The sequence below is a fragment of the Melanostigma gelatinosum genome, assembly GCF_949748355.1.
Source record: "Melanostigma gelatinosum genome assembly, chromosome: 14".
NCBI lineage: Eukaryota > Metazoa > Chordata > Actinopteri > Perciformes > Zoarcidae > Melanostigma > Melanostigma gelatinosum.
Window position 1 is genome coordinate 18,112,171 of NC_136647.1, and position 20,287 is coordinate 18,132,457.

General features: G+C 44.1%; 1 protein-coding gene across 1 annotated transcript in view; it reads right to left on the minus strand.

The window, feature by feature from the left end:
- Positions 1-20,287, minus strand: part of camkk1a (calcium/calmodulin-dependent protein kinase kinase 1, alpha a) — a 53,477-nt gene that overhangs the window by 20,146 nt on the left and 13,044 nt on the right. The window contains exons 2-4 of the mRNA XM_079283507.1: positions 7,735-8,213; positions 3,441-3,488; positions 1,638-1,691 (exon numbers count right to left, since the gene is read on the minus strand). Coding sequence (XP_079139633.1) covers positions 1,638-1,691; positions 3,441-3,488; positions 7,735-8,160 — 528 coding nt within the window. The 5' untranslated portion in view covers positions 8,161-8,213. The remainder of the gene's footprint in view (positions 1-1,637; positions 1,692-3,440; positions 3,489-7,734; positions 8,214-20,287) is intronic.

Below are 20,287 nucleotides of genomic sequence, written 5' to 3' on the forward strand. Positions count from 1 at the left end.
TTTGTCCCGGAAGGTAACGTTTACCTTCAGTGTCAACAAGAACGCTTCATTCCGCACAGACCAGGAACTAAGGCGCATGACAAGGAAACCTAAGCGCACAGCAAACATGAGGGCTTTATATACGTCTGCACACACAGAGACACTGAGGGCAGATGGGACGGATGGAGGAGGAGGAAAAATGTGTTGCACTGGACATACGCTTTTTAATGTTCAGGATTCTGTGGTTTCAGACTCGGTGATTCTGACGAAAGGAAAATCTCTGAGGCTCTGTTTGCACCTGTCTCTGAGAAAATATGTTTATATACTGCTGATAAGTTTTGGTGATTTTAAAGGGAAACCTTTTTTCATAGTGTGGGAAGAGTTAAGGTTTGTGTACCGCGCACTAGAGGAGGTCTGAATGGACGGTGGGTGAACAAAGCAAAGCACTTTTGTCATGGTAGCGCAAATTTTAACCTAAATTCTAGGAAATCCCCCAAAAAATAAAATGTAAATGAATATGCGTTTCGATACATGATACATGTGAATACAAGGAGTTGGGCACATCTCGATAAACAGTTCTCAATTCTCCGGTCAGGTGCCAATAAACCATTATTAAACCATGTAAATAATCAGAGGGGTGCCCCTTTAAGGCTACGGAACGAATATGGTTTAACATGTTGGGTAAACCAAGACCATGGTCTTTCCCTCACCTTAATCCAGAGCCGTGAGGGGCCGAAACATAACAATAAATAGGAAATCTGAAAAGACATTGTCAGTTAACATTTGCCAGACGTGATGGTCTCCACTTCATGGTGATAAAAAAGGGCAAACCGGGCATCTTTATGTTTCTTACAAGATGTTTTTACTGCTGGCAATTGTTAAAATGCAATTTCTCGGACAGGTCGCCATCAGCCGCATGTTATTATTCCACCAGAGAGTAGAGTCTATATAAAAAGTCCCTTGTTATAACATTTTGCTCATGTTACAGGGCTCGTCTGTGTCCTTACATAAACTCCTGTTGTTTACCGTTCGGCCCATTTTACAAGCTGGCGTTTTCTATACCGGCTTGCGTTCAGCTCCTAGCTCTTCCTGGCTCCACTTCAAAAGTACATCTTCAACCCAACCAGGGCTGGCAGCTTTCGTCGACATGACTCATCCAAACACTTGTATTCTTGTTACTGTTCAGGGCGGCTTAGGTGTGTTCAAACATAAAAAACGGCTTACAATTGGAGGGGCCGAGTGTGCATGGCAAATCCCCTCGATGGAAACGCCTAAAATGACCTCTTATCAGCGGGCCGGCTCATATCCAGACTGTCTCTCGAGAACTGACCTCAAAGCAGCCATACCCGGCACACGAAGCACCAGCAGCACCGCTTTGAAGACACATAACAGAGTCTCGGATGCACTTTAAGTGGCACCAGAAGCCACTTTCATTTCCCAAGTTTCGTCCAAGGCAACTGATGCAATTTGAGGGGATGGAACTCACAGCAAACAACCATGTGGGAAAAAAAGAACTAGCACTCGTGTGAAGCTCTTCTGTGGAGACAATAGAGGCCGAGAGGCTTGATGAAGAGTCGGAGGAGAGCTGTGGCTGTGTGGCAGAAGGACTGCTAATCACAGAGAAGTTGCTGAAATGTGAAGCGATTGCGTTGACTTACGTAATGCTTGTCGTCATCCTCATTGTAGGCGAGTTTAACCACACCGTAGGAGCCCTGCAATGCAACGACAGACAGGTTCATTTTCTCATGTGGACACACTCGTTCACAGTAACACTTAGGTCAGTACGTTTTGTGGTTCAGCTCCGGACTAAAAAGATGAAAGCTGATAACAAAGGCATCACTTTGAGAAACAGACTGACAGAATGTCTTGAAGGCAGCAGTTTCCATTCAAAAACAACATTTTTTATTCTTTGGCAGCACAGAATGGCTCCTCCCACACACACACACACACACACCCCCAGGATGTTTGTGCTTGCAATCATAATCCTTATTTTTTTCCAAGCATGATTTCCTCTCTTGATAAGTGCAAACAAATAAGCCAAACAGAACACTCACAGAAATGAATTAAAGCGAGTTGTATCCCCTTTGATGTCTTTTACAGCCAAATTTGCCAGCTGGCTGATGGTAAGTGTCTACGGATTAGAAGAAAGTGGCCGTGTGGATGGACAAAAAGCCATTTGTGAGCTTTAGTAAGCACACAAACTTAGGTGACAAGGTTTTATAAATGTCACAAATCAAAAGCATTCGTGTTTCCCCTGTAGGTCGTTAACTCGTGACATGGTTTTCGAGTAGAGAGGGTTTGATATCACGGCTTCATTTCTGAAAACAAACTTGAACATTTGAACATATAAATCTCCATCTGATATTCGTTTTTCCTCTCTTTAAAATCTACTGCTTTATCCATCAATATGTCTGCTGTTAAAAGGCCCTTTGACTGCTGTTCGATAATCTAAAAACAGCACTTCGCCCTTTTCAATTTGCCAGTTTCTTCAATCTTCATCTCGGTTGCTGCCACAGTGAATTCCCCCATGTGTTAACCACAAAACTGTTTATCCTCAGAGTGTCAAAGTGTGCTGACAGGTTTAGTAACGCTGCAGCTAGGTGTCGCCAGTGAAGTCTGAAATTCTGCAGCATACAACATTAGTTATATCGCACACTTTGGATTTTGCGTTTCTTATTTCCTCCTCCTTTCGATATCCAATCGAGCGTTTTTGTCCATCTGAGACGTTTGGTCTTTGGTAGCCATGCTCGAGGTATAATATCTCTGTTCGATGAATTGCTCTGCAATTTTGTACTGACATTCATAGTCCGCAGAGGATGAATCCGAATGACTTTGGTGATCCCCAGACTTTTCATCAGGCACCACCACGAGGTTTGAACTCCCCTCAACATGGAGCCGGCTGCTAACAGCTAACTCTGCTAACAGCTAACTCTGCTAACAGCTAACTCTGCCAACAGCTAACTCTGCCAACAGCACGAACTGTGCAAACAACGGCAACAGTGCTAGCAGAGCTACCAGTTACTTGCTGCTATATTAATGCTCCGAGTCCCGTATATAGAACATTTAACATCAACATGTTGTCATTGTGACTGTCAGCATGTTAGCATGCTGATGTTAGCATTTAGCTCAAAGCACGTACATATCGCAATATCACCAAATTGAATCGTTGCACCCTGTATCATGAAACATATCGTATCACCAGATTCTTACACTTCCCAGGTGGTTTTCACCTGAACAGTTCCAAAAACAAGCCCTCTTTCCTACGTTGTACATTTTATTATTAATATATTTTACTTGTGAAATGTGAGAATCAAGCAATATAATGAAGAGAACTCACAACTTTTAGTATTGACGTGCTGCGAATGTGATTTTTCTCACTTAACAGATCAATTGAGCGGAGGGTCAATCCCCTCAAAGCTGCTGCTGTTTTCCTAAGAGCTCTCCAAGTTAAACCAACTTACCTTTCCAATCTCACTCTTCAGCTTATACTGGTTCAACTGGATACAGTCCTGTGAGGGAGGGGAGAGAAAAGGCGTGGACATGAGGAACTAATTCATTGAAAAAACAAACAAAAAAAACACAACATGACGGAACACTTCCATCACATGAAGCAAAGAGAAATATGGCCGCCTTTTTGGTACAGGAACAAATGTCCCCAGTGTGTGTGTGTGTGTGTGTGTGTGTGTGTGTGTGTGTGTGTGTGTGTGTGTGTGTGTGTGTGTGTGTGGAGAGAGTCATTTATTTCTGAGATGTAGGCAACGACGCAGTCTGTAGTTTGTTTACTGTCTGAAAAATCCATTAGAGTGCTGCTGCTTAAATGGGTGATTTGCAGTTCCATAGCAACCACTGCTACAGCACAGAGTCAGCCAGGGGCACGGCAGACGAGAGCACACCACAGCAGGACCGGGGGGGGGGCATTTCACAGAGGTGTGCTGAGGTCTATGTCTGTGTGTGAGCAGAACCAGTGCCTGAGGCTTGATACTGGGATGTGTTTTAAAGCGAGGGAGGAGGTCAGAGAACACAGATGTAACAAACTGCTGTGGCGTAGTACCGGACTTCACTCGCCACCAGGCAAGGTATTTTAGGAAATACAACATTATGTAGTTGGTTACATAATACGCCGGTTATGGTAGGCGAAGCAGGGGAAGAACTTTGAGAAAAGGATCAATTTGATTGGTTGAAAAGGAGACGAAGAGAATAAAGAAAATAGGGCGGCGAAGGATTAAGGAAAAGGCAAATGGGGAGAATCCAAAGAAAAGAGCAGTAGGAGGGATTGTCTGAGAGGGCTTCCTTCACTGGGTTCACAGTTTGCCAGCACATGCCCAGAAGGCGCCGCACTGCAGTTAATACTCGGTCAGGACCCATGGCTAAGGAGGGCCGTGCAGAAAAGCCTTAAATACGCTTAAATAAGAAGGCGCTTCACTGGGCCACGATACATCTTTAGAGGGGCTCTCCCGGTCAGCTACCAGTGCAGCCCTGCAGTCTTTCCCTCAGTATGCAACACACACACACACCTCTCATCTCCCCTATTCCCTTCACATAACACTCTGTCCTGCACCGTGTCTGATCCGTACCAAACTCTCCACCCACACCTCCCCATCCATCACTCAGCTATGATCAATATCAGTGCACAACAAATGCATCACTGCCACGGTGGCGTCCAAAATCAATGGCCATGAATTTCCTTCTAATGGCGAATAATGAGCCTCAGGAAGTATGTAATAAAACGGGAACTTGTGTTTGACAGTACTTAAAGCCTCGAAGTGTGAAGTCGTTTCCTCAACTTGTCATTTTAACATGAATTTTGATAGAACGGTGCAAAATGTCCTTGGGAGGAAAGATGGCTGTTTACTTAAAGACGAAATATCAAAGGGACACGCACGTATTTAGTTCTATAAGCACATCCTTTACTGTGCTAATGCACTGAAGACAAACAGACAGCGACACTCATCTTTGCCCGCGGGGCTGACGAAGTTACCAATCCTCAAATTTCTTCCGCCGCTGCTTATTTTAACACACAATTAGTCGGACTTAACGGATACAAAGTACAAGACCGTGTGAGCTTTTCAGAGGAAACTTCCAAAAGAGACTCATCATTGCGAGCTCTAACACTCACAGCTCACACTGTCAATTTGTTTCCTACATCATTACCGCCATTTCTATTCCTTTTTCCATGTTGGTGTAATACAGAGTGGCCGTAAATACAAATGAGCAGGGGGGGGGGCCTGCAAAAATCGATTTGAAAAAACAACAACTGGGTGCTGTAGATCCCTATGATTAATGGCTACATCAATAAATGTGACTTGATATCCTGTTTTGACACAAATCATATTGTATTTTTGTGTGCTTTTTAAAAACACTTTAACCCACAAAAAGGAGAAGCAAAAATGTTCTAAAAATGCACCCCGCTTCACGAGGGGACAGAAAAGATATTCACATTACATGCATGTGTACAAAACAGAGTGACAGGCCAAAACTAATGCGATGAGAAGGTCAGGAGTGAGAACCCAAAGAGTTCCATGCAACGCACAGAGAAAACAAAGGGAGCAAGAAGCTTCGGCGCTTTAATTAAACCATTATATGAGCTATATATACACACTTCGTGTTTCCTCATGTGGCTCAGTACGGGACTTCCCAAATTGTCAGGGAGGATATTTTTATGTCGATATTGATGGTGGGGAGATAAAAGTAACACACACAAGCATGAAAACATGCATGTGTGGCAATTCTGATATATTTCTCCATTGTGGTAACTGCTGCTGTATTAAGTAACAGAACGCACTCAAAATGTCAGTCATAACGGATGTTTTTGCATGCAAGAAATGCTTCTCTCTCTCTCTCTCTGCTGTGTCATACTGTAGATCCAGCGAGAGCTGGGGAAACTCAAGCGACACGAGTTCCGTTTCACGGTTCAGTGCAGGAAGCTGCAACTCCATTTTCAGATAGGAGAGGACACAATGGCAGGTCTGCGAGTCTGTGGCAGCAGTCTGTTAAATTCAGAGGGGTTCCACATCCTGGCAGCTGTCATGAATATTTAATGCTCAGTCTGAATTGGAAAAAGTCGGAGGAAAATGGAGATCTGGCTGTCACCCGCAGCGGCATGGTCCTCTTCGTTTTCATGGGGAAGCACAACGAGATGCAGGTTTGCAGCTACACGTTTCCAAATGCTGTCTGAGTAATGGCACTCATCATTATTGATCTCCATAGGTACAGTTTTAAGTAATAATTCATAGACAAACAAATGCTGATTCACCTGCTTAGTTAGAGGATCAATACCTCTCTGATGTTTATACACTAAATATGAAGCAGCTGGTTAGCTTAGCGTAGCACAAAAGCTAGCCGGGTTCTGTCATCGATGTGCCGCCCCCTCTGAAGCTCACTAAAACATTTTATATATTGGTCGTTTGTTCCATACAAAAACCTAAATGTAAAAACAGGAAGTTGTGGGACTACATGCGGGACGATTTTGTGGCCGGACACAGTGACCCCCAGGAGTCTCCACTGGTTGCCTGGCAACATTACGGTGTTAATAAAGGTTCTTTTGGGGTGCTTGGAAAGCAAATCTCCCAAAATGTAAAAGAAAATTCCTTCAAGGTGCTCGTTAACTGCCGAGTGCTGAATAACGAAACCCTAACCACAAAACAATATTCCACAATCTAAAAAGTTAATAAGACACAATGTTCATTACTTACACAATCCTCTGTTGCAGTAAGCAGACAAAAAGAGTCCGGGAGCTTTAATTGTAATTGTTAGAATGTATGCCAAAAGTTAATTTATTTACTTACAAAGACAATGCACATTAATCAACATCTCTCTAAATATGCCAGTGTTTTTCAACTACAGCCTTTTACCGAGATGTTTCAAAACCAATGGGTTTGCATCCAACACATCTGCAGTTTTGATACGGTGTGTCCGTCACTCTTGCCTCCCTCAAACCCTGGGAAAGCAGGCGATAAAGCAGGTGGGAACTCCATCTCCTTTTACTGGAGGTGCAGTAAACAAATGCAAGACGACAAGAGGTGACCGTGTACAAGCCTGAAAACAAACTAAATCTGAAACCACAGTATCTAAAATACAATAAAAAAGGGATTACCTGTCACCAATGTTCTGTCAAATTTCTCATCATTCACACAAACAGGCAGATGTGTACACAGGGAAACGAGTAGAAACGCTCCAAATGATTACCCGGACAAATCAATAGCTGCTCCACTGCCCCCCTCTCACTTCATTAGCGGTGCTGGCCAGAAGGCATTTCATGTCTGTCTGATGAAACGGTCAAAGGTGATCTCGGCAACAAAATGCTCTCGCACTGCAGAGCGTGGAGTAATATATACGGGCTGCACATCTGTGACAGCAGCTGGGATGATGAGGCCGGATGTTTGCATGATGGGTGCTAATGGGAGACTAGTGTGTGAGAACCGGCTCACGCTTCGCTCTCCCTGTCATGTTGTCCGCTGGCCTTCTGTTCCTGGTGATAATGCACAGATCTTGAGCGATACGGTGCTCGTATCCAATTACGACAACTGCTCTCGTAAGCGCAACAGAGCTGCTTTCTCTCAGCTTGGTGGATTGCAGGTGACGGTCATCTTAGAGAGTATGTGTGTACGGTGGAAGAAGGTTGGATTTTCCTACACTTCCCCTCCTAGATGACTCATCTTTGAACAGTGTGACCAGAATCATTTTGTGTGCAGCTGAAGGCCTTGTAGATGGTTATTTATTATCATTTAATATGAATAATTAAAATCACTTCCTCACCTGGGCGTCTGATATGGACACGCGTTTAGAGTCCACGGTGGGCCTGCGAGCCACACGAGGGGACACGTGCATGTATCCTCCTCCGGGGCCCGACGACGCCCGGTACGTGCCTCTCTCCTGCAGCGAGAGCTTCCTCCCAGTCAGGTGAGGCCGCAACGCACGGGTCCTCTTGGCCTGAGCCCCGTCCTGCTGAGCCCCGTCCTGCTGAGCCCCGTCCTGCTGAGCCCCGTCCTGCTGAGCCCCGCCGTTCCTCACGCCGTTGGCGGCGGAGCCGTCCGAGTCTTCCATCGTCATGGCAGCCATGATTTCCGAGAGACTGCCGGTCTGTTTGTCAGAGTCGGGGTCCGGCCTCTCGCGGCCAGGGTCACTGCTCATTGCCATGGCGGGTGGGGGCGCAGGAGAGTACCGGGGATCGCCCACCAGCATCAACGTGACCCGAGCGCCAGCCTCCAGTCGCCACGCTCAGCGTTCCACCAGAGCTGGAAAGAAAGAAAGACAGGCTGTGAGCTCAGTCAGCTGCAGGAAGAGCAGTTGTTGTACAATATCGACACATTTCGATCAAGAGAAATCATTTCCAACACTCATCTTGATTTAAAATTCTTGTCAAACTTGACCGGATTCACGCATTGTTTGTTTTTTTCTCACATAATTACAAGAACACAGCGATGGTCCTGTTTCTGTGTGGATATACTGGCTTCAAGCTAAATGCTAAGGCCACCATGCTAGCATACTCACAATGACGACGTTAACGTGATTCTAGCAGGTATAATACTTATGTGCTAACTTTGTCTAATTAGCACGAATCACAAAGCTGAAGCTGATGGGAATGCACATTTGGTCATAAACCAAAACAAACTGCACACATTAGGACCTGATGACGGCACTGAATGAACGCTTAGTTGTTATAATTCAGCCTAGTGGGAACATAAGTACATGTCATCAGTACATGTTTGTACTAGAGATGCACCAACAAATACGGATATCTGCTATTGGTACGATACAGACTCAACTAGCTTGATCAGGTATCTGTGACAATAGGCCGATCTGGTATCGGATACCATTATTTTAACTAACAGTATTGGGAATGAAAAAGTCGGATTGATGCATCCCTAGTCCAAACCAAATTTCAGGGTTGAGATATTTCACTGAAAACCACAAATGTCCTCCTTATGGTAAAAAGCGGTGTAATAATAAGTTGGTATAGTGAATATTGCTCCACCTAATCCCCATGGTTTAGCTGAAATGTCTTTCTGTGGTGTTTAAGGCCGTGTTACATTTTCAAAAGTCAAAGATTATTTGATTGTTGTAGCCCAACAATACTGGCTTAACCCTGTATGGATGGGATGTGCTTGCTATCATTGCAGCGTGGCTCGGCTCAGGTCAAACCCTTTGTAGAACATGAGCAAATACCAACAGAGAATGAATGCCATAGAAATGAAAACCGTTGAATTCTATCTATTCTATGTCCGGCTGGCCATTTCCTGCAGCGAGAGCACCTGTGAGACTTGAGTTTAATCATGCAGTCAGAAAACAGAGGAAATGCCCTCTCTCTCTCTGTGGGGGGTCTGGTGGGTCCAGTTACTTACAGCAGACATGCGCTCTTAAATTGGAATAAATGTCCCCCGGATAAAACCCCAACCCAAATGCTGCAGAGCTAATTCTGGCTCCTGCCTGTGCTCACAGCTCCCTGCATGCCCATGAAATGCTTGCGGATGGACTGACACACACAAAGAAAAGCACACAACTGATTGTACTGTGTGCACACATACACCCAGACATTTAAGCGGGATTTATTTATTGTGCCGTGTCTCTTTCATCTCGAATGAAAATCAAGTCAGCGGCGGATTGACACAGACGGGGAAGATCAAAGCTCTCTCGTACATCTGGTTCAGGTTTTGTTCTGCAGATGGAAGAACACAGATATGCAAATTGAGCTGAAGCCCGCCCATCCAAGGACAAGCACAGGGCGCTCAAACAGGCCTCCATCCACGCAACAGTCGGAATCAAGAGGCTGTTTTCTTCTGCCAAGCACAAAGTCAGTCCTGTGGACATTTGACAAGAGGTGGTCAGTAAATGGGCCATGTTATGCTATTCCTGAAGTGTGTCAGGAAGGTAGAGCTTCAACTACGAAAATATCAGTGTTCCACTTTGTCCAGGTGGGTCACACTCGTTCATCCGTTTGCACAGCCGTGGCTCCATGCCAAATGCAGCGTCTCACAGTCTGTGCCATGGTCGCGTAGCTCTAGGGATGGCATGAGGCTCGTTCGAGCCACACAACATGTTTTGAGATCTAGACTTCCACAGATTTTCTACAAAACGTGGTGTTTGTTGGCGCCTCGATCTCGTGAAGGCAACGTTGCCCACGTGTGCATGGCGTCAGAGCAATCTAGGATCAAGTTGGACACTAATCTAACAGTCATGAATCAGGCCGGGCTCATCTCATACGAGCCTAATGTTGTCGATCGGACAGTCCAGACTGAAATATCTTAAAGGGACAGGTTGTAGGATTTGGATGCCTCTAGCGGTGTGGTTGCAGATTGTAACCGGCTGAGTACCCCTCCACTCACTAGAATGAAAAGTGAAAAGGATCACCAACTCATCCTGAGGGGAACGTGAATAGTAGTAGTAGTTGAAGTAATATTTTGAAAACAGGTTTGTGACGGGCCAGCACGTATGTTATAACAAAGACATGAGGAACTGAAGCACAAAAACTGAACTTGGTAAAAACGTTTGATTTACCGGCATAAAGGAGTGCAGACATGTCACCTGTAATATCACTACTAACACCAATGAGACAATAAACTGGTAGGTTTAATCAGTAACTGTTTGATGACACAAATATCAACGAATTCACCATTCAAGCTCACTGGTTGTCCACACACACACACACACACACACACACTTCAGATGGCTGTCATGAAATCGATGTAAATTGCGAGTGCAGGAAAAAGCTTTTCAACTGCCAGCAGCGAGGGGGAATTCATTGTTCGACTCCCGACTCATTTGAAAATACTAAATGGAAAAAGGAGACGTCATATTCTGCTAATTCTTATCGCAACTGGTGATTATCTGTCTCCTGAAACGGGTTGCTCTCCACTGCAGCAGCATTCAGCCCGCTGAGCAATACATCCTGGTAGGAGTCCGAGGAGCAGCAGTGGTCTGGTCACCAATTTCAGACTTGTATTTGTTTGCAGAAGCAGGTAACCACACGTTGTCATTATGCCTACTTTTTGTAATTAGGTTCAATTCTTTTTCACTGCATTCATCCATCATCGTCAATGTTTGAGATTAAATCAAACCCTTTTGCCTCGAGCTGTTATGACACCGATACCAGTGTCTGGAAGGCCTCCAATACAGCCTAGAATGCTGGATCTGGTACTGGCAAGTACGCAAGTCTATGCACCAATCAGATATCACGTGATCATGCATCAGCTCATTTCACAAAAAACAAATCCATGTTGAAATCAGCAAGAGGAGAGCTAGTTAATGTTAGCAGTTAGCTGTTAGCAGCTGGTGGGCAAGCACGGTCCTGTCGAGCTAAATAAAGGAGTTAACAGCTAACACACGGACGTAGCAGTGAGTTACATTTTGAAGGGCCATTGAGTAAAAGTTAGAATTTTGCCAGAGTAAATGACTACGTTATTATCATAATGTGTTCAAATGTAATCTTGTGAAATGTTGTTTGTGGCAAGAAACCTCAATAAAAACAACAATATAAAAATGAGAGAATTATGACCAGTTTAACTTTTTTTTTTTTTTTTATGTACAGGTATTGGATCGGTACTCAATGTCTGCTGATACGCAGGTTCAGGTAATCAAATAAATCAGTATGGAGACGGAAAAAATGGTGTCGGAACATCTCTGTTTTTGCCCTCTTCATGTTACATAACTGCAAACTGTGACTTGACATATTGTCAGACTAAGCCAAGGACCATGCATCGTAAAACTATTAAATGTCTTTGTATAAAAGCTGCAACAAGCGATATTTGAAGCTTCAGCAGTGTCAAAAGATACTGGAAGAGGATTAATGTTGATTTCATTTTAACCTTGATATCCACAACCAGGAAATCCACACACTCGTATCCTTATCCAGTAATCACACATCTGCCATCTCCCACTAATGCTCCTATACTCATCCATTCAGGATTACGAGGTATATTCGTATCTTCATTTTTGCCACTGCCAGAGCTGTTTAAATAAATTACTTCTGGGTCGTTGAATAAAGTCAAAATGCTCGACGGTTTTATCTGCACGATCAAACTCTCTTCACAAAGGAACACGGCCAGATAATTCAGATGTTTTTCAAACAAAGTTCACCACTTTTATCATTTATACACTTCACATGGGCGCCTCAGTTTGTTTATCTCATTAAAGATGTCGCACAGTATACACAGAGGGGAAAGGAAATGGATTGATTGAACCAGGGAGAAGCTTGAAAACCACATCTGAATATGAAGTGCTTTCAACAGCTGCCATCGTTCAACTGGTTTGGATGGAGAAGCTGCAGCGGAGCCAATTACAGTAAGAGGAGTGAGTGGGCTGCAGAGGGCGAACAAATGATTCCATTTGGCTCCATTAGTGAACCACTTTCACTCTTAACCTGGCTTTTATTTGTCTCAGTCATCATGTTGTTGTGAGCGCTAGACAGCAAACAGACGTCCGTGGCTCAAAAATCAGAATCAAAAAAAGCCGAGCAGCCTGAAGCCTAATGCACCCGAAGAAAACTTGTTGTTCATTCATCTTGGTCCTGATGTTTGTCTTTACCTCCTCTGGCCTCCTTGACAAAGTGCAAAGAACAAGCAAAGCACCAGTGTATATTCCACAGAGAGCTGAAAACCTCCGGGTGTAGCCAACACAAGCGGCTGACCTTGCAGACCAGTGATTTGCATTCTGAAACACAGTGTTTATGCACGTAACTGCAGCGTAGAGAGATGTCGACAGCCGAGGGCACGGCTTTGTGTGGAAATCATACACCTGGTGCTCTGCAGTGAATGTCTTCTTCGCCGTCTTCTCTTGCATCCCAACTTATTATCAGCTTTGAAGCGGAATAGTTCAGGCGAGGTGCACCTCCTCGCTCAGCTGGATCAAAAGCAATCAACTCTGATTGTTCACTGATTACAACGATGTGATTGGAAGACAATCAGCACTGAAATTATGGGGTTTTTTGGACACATGAACATGTTTCTTGTATCCTTTTTTTAAGATATGATGCTTGTGTAACAAGTAATGAGGAAGGATACATTCTCTCACTTAACACTGATTAGTTATCAACTATTTTGATAATCGGTTCACCATGGACCATGATGGACATTTTTCACCGTTTTCTGTTGTTTCACAAACCAAACGAGGAATCGATTTAGAAAATAACAAGTCCTCTACTTTAAAGATCATAATATGTCATCCCTCTACGCCAGGGGTCACCAACCTTTTTGAAACGGAGAGCTACTTCAAGGGTGTTTGATACAAACTTCATGAATAACAAAGTTGCACAGATCACCTTTTAACAACAATAATATATGTGAAGCGACTGATCACATGTCAATGTTAATTATTCCTCACAATAATTAACAATGATTGTGTATTTTGTTCAAAATCGCACCTGTTTTATTTTTTGCAAAAATGATCATTTCTAAAAACGTTTATGAAATCATTAACTGTCATATCTTCACTAACCACGACCTTCGTAACATTTTTGAACAAATCATGAACTCTGTCCCAATGTTTCTACATATGATCAGTTATGTAGAATTAAAAAAATCAACTCTTTAAATGAATCCTATTACATTGGTACTAATCACCACATTTTGGGAAATCTGGGTCAACTTTGCATTGTGCAATGAAGCCTGCATGTCGGCCTGTAGTCTGTAGTCACCGGCCTTTTTTTTGGGTACCTTTTTCTCCACGAAGAAAGTCTCGTCTATATCCGAGGGGGATCCAACCCTCCGAGGCACGCGAGCGTCTTTGGTCGCCTGCGTTCAAACCTCTAGTCTGGGCCTTTTCGGTCGTACTGCGTTGCCTCGCCTCTACCCCCGCCACCTACGAGTTGCTGCCCCGCGGCCTGTTCCGAGGGTGTTGGCTACCTCTGCTCTACGCCTTCTAGAGACACTAATAGAAGCGGTTTCTCAACATCATTATCTGTCCCTTCAAAAACTGTTGAAAAATGAGAATGTTTTATGACGTGACAACCCTGTGTTTTAGGTTTAGTTAGCCACGGGGATGATCCTGCTTTGGCTTGAAATGCTTTGTTAAGGTTAGAGGGCTGCATGGTCATGGTTACCATAGCTGACACCTGGTTAAGGTTAGGAGACGATTGTGATTGTGTTGTTAAAAAAACATTGACTGATGGATTTAAAGTAGAGATGTCTCAATATTATTTTTCCATTCCTGATACCGATTCTGATCCCTGAACTTGGGTGTCGGCCGATACCGAGTACAGATCCGTTAAAAACAGGTCATAATTCCCTCTCTAATATCGATTTTATATTGATGTGGAAACATCTCCATCAACTTTATTCAATTCAAGTTTCTCTCCAAAAACGTTTCTCGCCTTTTCATTTAGCGCCATCGTCAGGTTTTAATTTGACCAATACTTTGGTTTATGACCAAATACTGCTAAACTTATGACATTATTTGTGTTAAATAATGCAAATACTTACATGGGTATTAGCATGCTAACATTTGCTAGTTAGCGCAAAACAAAAAGTACAGGCTAGATTGATGAGAGTGTCACTAGTTCTGGTATTTTCCAAAGTATTGGACAAATAGAAGTTTTCAAACAGTGATGCCACATTTGCACACATCATGATTTTCACGAATTGGATCTTGAATGCAGCACAATGTAACTCAATGCAACCTCCGTTAGCGTCGTTATTCAGCCAAGTGGGACAGTGCACTGTTATTATAAATGGACCTGGAAACCAAACTCCAAGGTAGTATACAGTTACCACATGTCAGCTGATCAGCCGATCTTAGCCTTGACACCCCACCCCGCGCATCACAGAGAAGACCAAGAACATGTACAGTCCTACTCATGCTGAGACAGTGAGCACACGTCAGACTGTTCGATCTCTGTGTGATCCGTTCCGTTATGCCTGGCTCTCTGAAGGCTGCCATTTGCATCTTGATGATCAAAAGTTGATTTCAGGGCCAGAGGGACCATTACGATAGACTTCAACGCTACACTGCACTCGCTGGCTATACACTGCTTTATATTCACTTTTCCCAGCTTCAAAAAAACACATTTAAATTAAAGAACAAATGTCAGGAATAATTGTGTGTCCAAATAAAGAGCACTGCTTTAAGTTAACCTCATTTGCACAATGAAATCTACTAAATAGAACATTTAAGCACATTAGAGTCACAGCTTGACCAGTATAGAGTCTTACGGAGGAGAACCTGCACATATCACGATATGCTTTTTTAATGAGAGAACTTTTAAAGGCAATTACTAAATAACAAGGATTCAGTGCTCCCCATGCAGTATTTCACAGTCTTGGCTGGGTGGAAATCAACTAATATAGTTATTTTCGGCAGTGAGCATCTGGTTTGTTTTCAATAAAGACAACACGCATTTAACTGCAGGGTTTTATGGACTACAGACACCATTCTCACGAGCTCTTATTATTTTTTATTATTACAGGCCACAATCAGTCAAAACCAACACGTGTCATTTTAATGTCAATCGTAATAATAGCTCTTAGACTAAAGAGGTTTTTATTTCCTGCTGCTCCGCTCTCCCTCGGCCCACAGGTTGATCAGGCCCTCTCCTCCGCCGGTCGCATCTCATCTGACTTAAACAAAGGTCACATTAACTGCCGAGGAAGAAAACATGCAGGAGAGGGAACTGGCTGCTCTTGATGGATGATAGAGCGAGCCTACGGTACCGCTGCTTGGATTTGCAAAGCTTTTGTGCACAACTGCCCACTCAACCGACCCACACGGGCGCGCGCGCCCACACACGCGCCCACACACACACACACACGTCACAGAATTAGCTTTTCCCATGTTCCTCCTGTTGTGGTAGCACACAGTGATTGTGCCTTATCATCTTTGACTGAGTGAGCATCATTCATATGGAGCAGTGTGTGAAGCATCTTAAGGGCCTCTGGAGACGGTGAGAGAACTCAGCAATCAAATATCAACTGTGATCAAGGGAAACTCTCAGCACCACGAACGCTGGTGAATATTTTTTATGTCAAAGACGACTTATTCTTAGGGGCAACAACAAAGTCACATCACACCCGCCAGCAGACTACAGCCCCAAGAGCACAGTGGCGATCCCCTTACTGATAAAAAACACATCATCCTGAAAGTGACCTTTGACCCTTGAAATTAACTTAGTCTTTGAACAAAGTCAAAAGAAAAAACACAGTAAACAATAGATTGGAAATACGTAAAATATTCCAAATTTAGTTAATTTCAAATTATTTATTTTGCTTTAAAAACATGAATGTTTCAATGAAAAGTAAGTTGTGATTGGTGTTTGTTAGTTGACTGCTCTTCAAGAGCGTCGGTTGTTGACGTTCCTGACCTCCAGCAGCTGTAGCAAATCTCTTTTGTCTATGTTGAGCAAAGGACGAAACGGTAGCCATGTTTCTTTTTCAAATTTGTATGCGCATTTCTCGATACAACTTCTCAATTTCTATGTAGCGCAAACCTGTTAACGACAATACATGAACCTTGTTACTTGTAAACATGTAGTATCGTGTTATTACAGGGCTACAATAAAACATGGGCCTTTGGGACCGCTTCCTGTTTTCTACCGACAGTCAATGTTGATTTATTTTAACCCTAGCCAGTTGCAGACTGACACTGGATCCTGTGCCAAGTGCTGCCCAAGACAATTGTGATTACAATACAAACAAGCCAGAGCTTTTTTTCCCCTATAGCAGAATGATGTGTGGAGACAGACCTTTCTCTAGACCAGCGGTTCCCAAACTTTTTAGGCCGCGCACCCCCTTCTACATCCCGACCAGGTTCGCGCACCCCCCCCCCCTTAATAAAAAAAAAAAAAAAGAAGCAACAGAGCCTTTTAAGCCTTCATAGCCGCATAAGAATCGGACCAATGAGAGAACAGTTTGCTCGCGCGTGGCATTTGTTTACAATATTTAGTCCGCTGTTAAATGTTGCAGTGTGAACACAAACCGAACAAAGGAGCAACTGCAACAAAGCAAACGAACTGAAGGTGTGAAAACGCCCTGAAACACTGCAACAAAGTTTCAATAACTTTCAGTGACACAAGGCGTCACTTTTAAAGAGCAATACGGATGCGAGCACACACGCACAGGCTCAGAGGCAGATTATCACATTTAATTTACAATTAATGAGCGACTAATGCAGCCAGGATGTCTTCGGACAAAGCATCGATGCGGCGACACAGTGTTGTTGGACACCGGGATCATGTCCAACTATTTTGCTTCTTTCTCTCCAATCATACATTCCACCATCTCTCTGGCAGCTGGCAAGCTCACGTCTTCGGCGATTGTGTGCGGTAGCCCCTTTCTCGCTATTCTGTAACCAGATATGAAGCCCGTAGTGCGTCATTTATAGACCCAACACATGAATGAGACTGCAGTTGTTTTGGGCTGTTTTGTAACTCCTCCAATTTCGATATAAACAATGTAAGGGGCTTTTGACTTGCACTGGCATGCTTGGTGTCCAGGTGGCGACGTAAATAAGGGCTTCAGACTGTTAGCCAGAACCTCACTGCACACCACGCACTGTGGCTTTGGGGAATCTGCGTTGCCAATCCAAGTGAAGCCCAGACACACATACTTTTCATCATATTTCCTCTTTTTTTCCCAGTCTGATGCTCACTCTCGTTTCCTCTTTTTTCACCTTGACTCCGCGATGGGCCGATGTGATCCCGATTTGTCTGTGCTATCCCTTCCTCCTTTTCGGTCTCCTCCGTCTCATCTTCCTCTGACTCTGGCTCGATTTCTTCTCCCGGTCTCTCCCCAACGCACCTCTCCGTTCCCCTCGCCTCCGATTCCTCTCTCTCTCTCTGTCCCTCTCCTCTTTTACCACTGATAGCTTCAGATGTCCCACCTGACAGTTTTTAAATTAAAATTACATTTTTTTTAAATATTTAATATTATTACACCATCAGACCGCCATTACACTTTTCCTCTCGCGCACCCCCTAGAGGCAGCTCGCGCACCCCCAGGGGTGCGCGCACCCCACTTTGGGAATCCCTGCTCTAGACTAAGGTCGTTCCTACCCGTAGCAAAGTGGTTATCATTGTAACCGTAACATCAAGGGTCCCTTAACCTTAAAAAGGTTGTAATCTTAACCCAAACCACAATGTTTCCCTGAACCTAACCAAGTGGTTTTTGTGCTGAAAAATAACAAACACCTGTAAACAGACTTTGATGTGTAAAATTGGTGAGTTCCCCATTTTATTTTTGAAACGGCAACATCGTGCTGTCGATGGGGGCTTTGGACCAGAGATCACGTTTTGAAGGTCCTGGACCAACAATGTATTTTGTTGTTGAATTTGAAGGAACTGTTGATGACATGTTGTATACTGCCAAAAGCACACTGTAAGGCATACCACTATAGTTACTCTGTACTTAATTGAGCATTCAGTCATTGTGATGCTACAATCATGTGCAAGTATGTCTGTTTTTGTGAAAAAGAAGTTCATGTCTGTCAACAAAACCACCTCCACGAAATCTAGCTTTAAAACACACAGGAACAAACACCGTAATTGCAGGTAATCCCGGTACAAAACACTTTCCTGTGTTTACACCCGTTACAGATTAATCGCTGGAACTCTTTAATTCAATCCACAGGATTAACAAGGTGCTGTACGAGACAGCGCGCTGTAGCAGTAAACCTATTAAAGCCAGTCTTGTATAGCCAATCAATGTGGCGTGATTGAGGAAACGGGCTCCCCCAGGCTAGACACTGGGCACAGGCTCCAAGAGCGCCGATCAATCTGACTAGACAGAAATACACTTCGGGACAATCCCCAACCAAATCCAGGGCCACCCTGTCTGAGGTTGGCTGCCTCATGCAATAGTAAGCAGGATTAAACAGGATATAGGAATGCAAACTGGCAAGTTGGGTGAGCCAATTATTTCTCCTCTACTCAGACACTGACAATGAGTCGGCAGCTTCCAGCATGGCTGACCTTCCAGGAATCCTAGAAATGTCGCCTGACAAGGTTCGTCTAACAAGGACAGACCGGTTCATGATCCAATAGAAACATGAGGCTCTTATCTGTTCAGGTGGAGCGGGCCAGGCCCTTGGTGGTGGCTCCACCCACCAGTGATCGAGTAGCTGGACCTGCTACTAGCTGATCCTCTATTGTTAGAGGGAGTTAGTGCCGCCCAGGCCGGAAGGGATAGCAAGAGAGGCTGAAAGGGTTAATATAGAAGATGAACACAGTGCAGCCCATCTTCCATCGACCATCAAAATCCCCATTCAGCGCTTTCAATACCACGGTTCCAGAAATCTGTGATGATGTGAACCTGCAGAGGATTACTCTGTAAATGAGAATCCATCTATCTGTTCCGTTGGGAGTGATACTCAGTTTCCTCTAAATCCCTCAGAGGCAGAATATCCCTCCGTGATCTCCATCCCTTCTTTTCACCGCTGTTAGGAAACCTGCTGCAGCTTACTCTAATTCGCTCTGGTGAGCTGCAGCCAGATAACAAGTCCAGCTTCCACTCTTTATTACAGACTCAATATGACTGCATACTTTATGAGCAAGTGCTGAACCTAATTCTTAAACGCTCATGGTACTTTTCTTTCTTTTAAATCTGGATATTAAAAGGAGTGTGTCCTGCCCAAGCGGTTCTGCCGAGTGAAGCCGATGCAGAAGTATTCCCTCTACTGACCAGCAAGGGGTGAATCCTCCGGTTGCAATGTGAAGTCTGGTTGTATAGAAGTCTATGAGAAATTGACTCTACTTCTCACTTGATTTAAGAGTCAAGTAGACCATAAAGCAGAGTATGTTTTAGGGCGGGCTGACTGTGATTGACAGGTTGCTGCCGCTACCAGACCCGTATCCGGCATGTCTACGTCACTCATCCGCAGTCCAAATATGGCAACTTTTCTTCATCGGTTGCATTTCAAGATGGCGACGGTGAAATCTAAGAACTCGAAGCTTCATAACGGCGGTCCACAAACAAATGAGTGACGTCACGATGACTACGTCCACTTCTTATATCCAGTCTGTGGTCCAGCCGTGCTAGTAGCTCTGTGAGACTGTGCGGTAATGTTCACGCTAAATGTTATTGTCATTGTCAATTGTCATTGTGAGCATGGCAACATGCTCACAATGACAATGCTGTGCACATCCTCTGGGTACCATGAATGTCTGTACAGAATTTTAATGGCAGTCATCAAATAGCTGTTGAGATATTTCAGTCTGGACCAAAGTGGTGGACTGACCGACGGACCTTGCCATGCCCAGATCCACGGCGCTAACATGGCAAAAGACGCAAACCAAAACATTTGGATAGGAATCCAAAACAGTCTCAAAACTAAAACAAACACACTGTCAATAAAGACACAACTTCCACCGGTCGTGCAGGCTCCCCTTCTT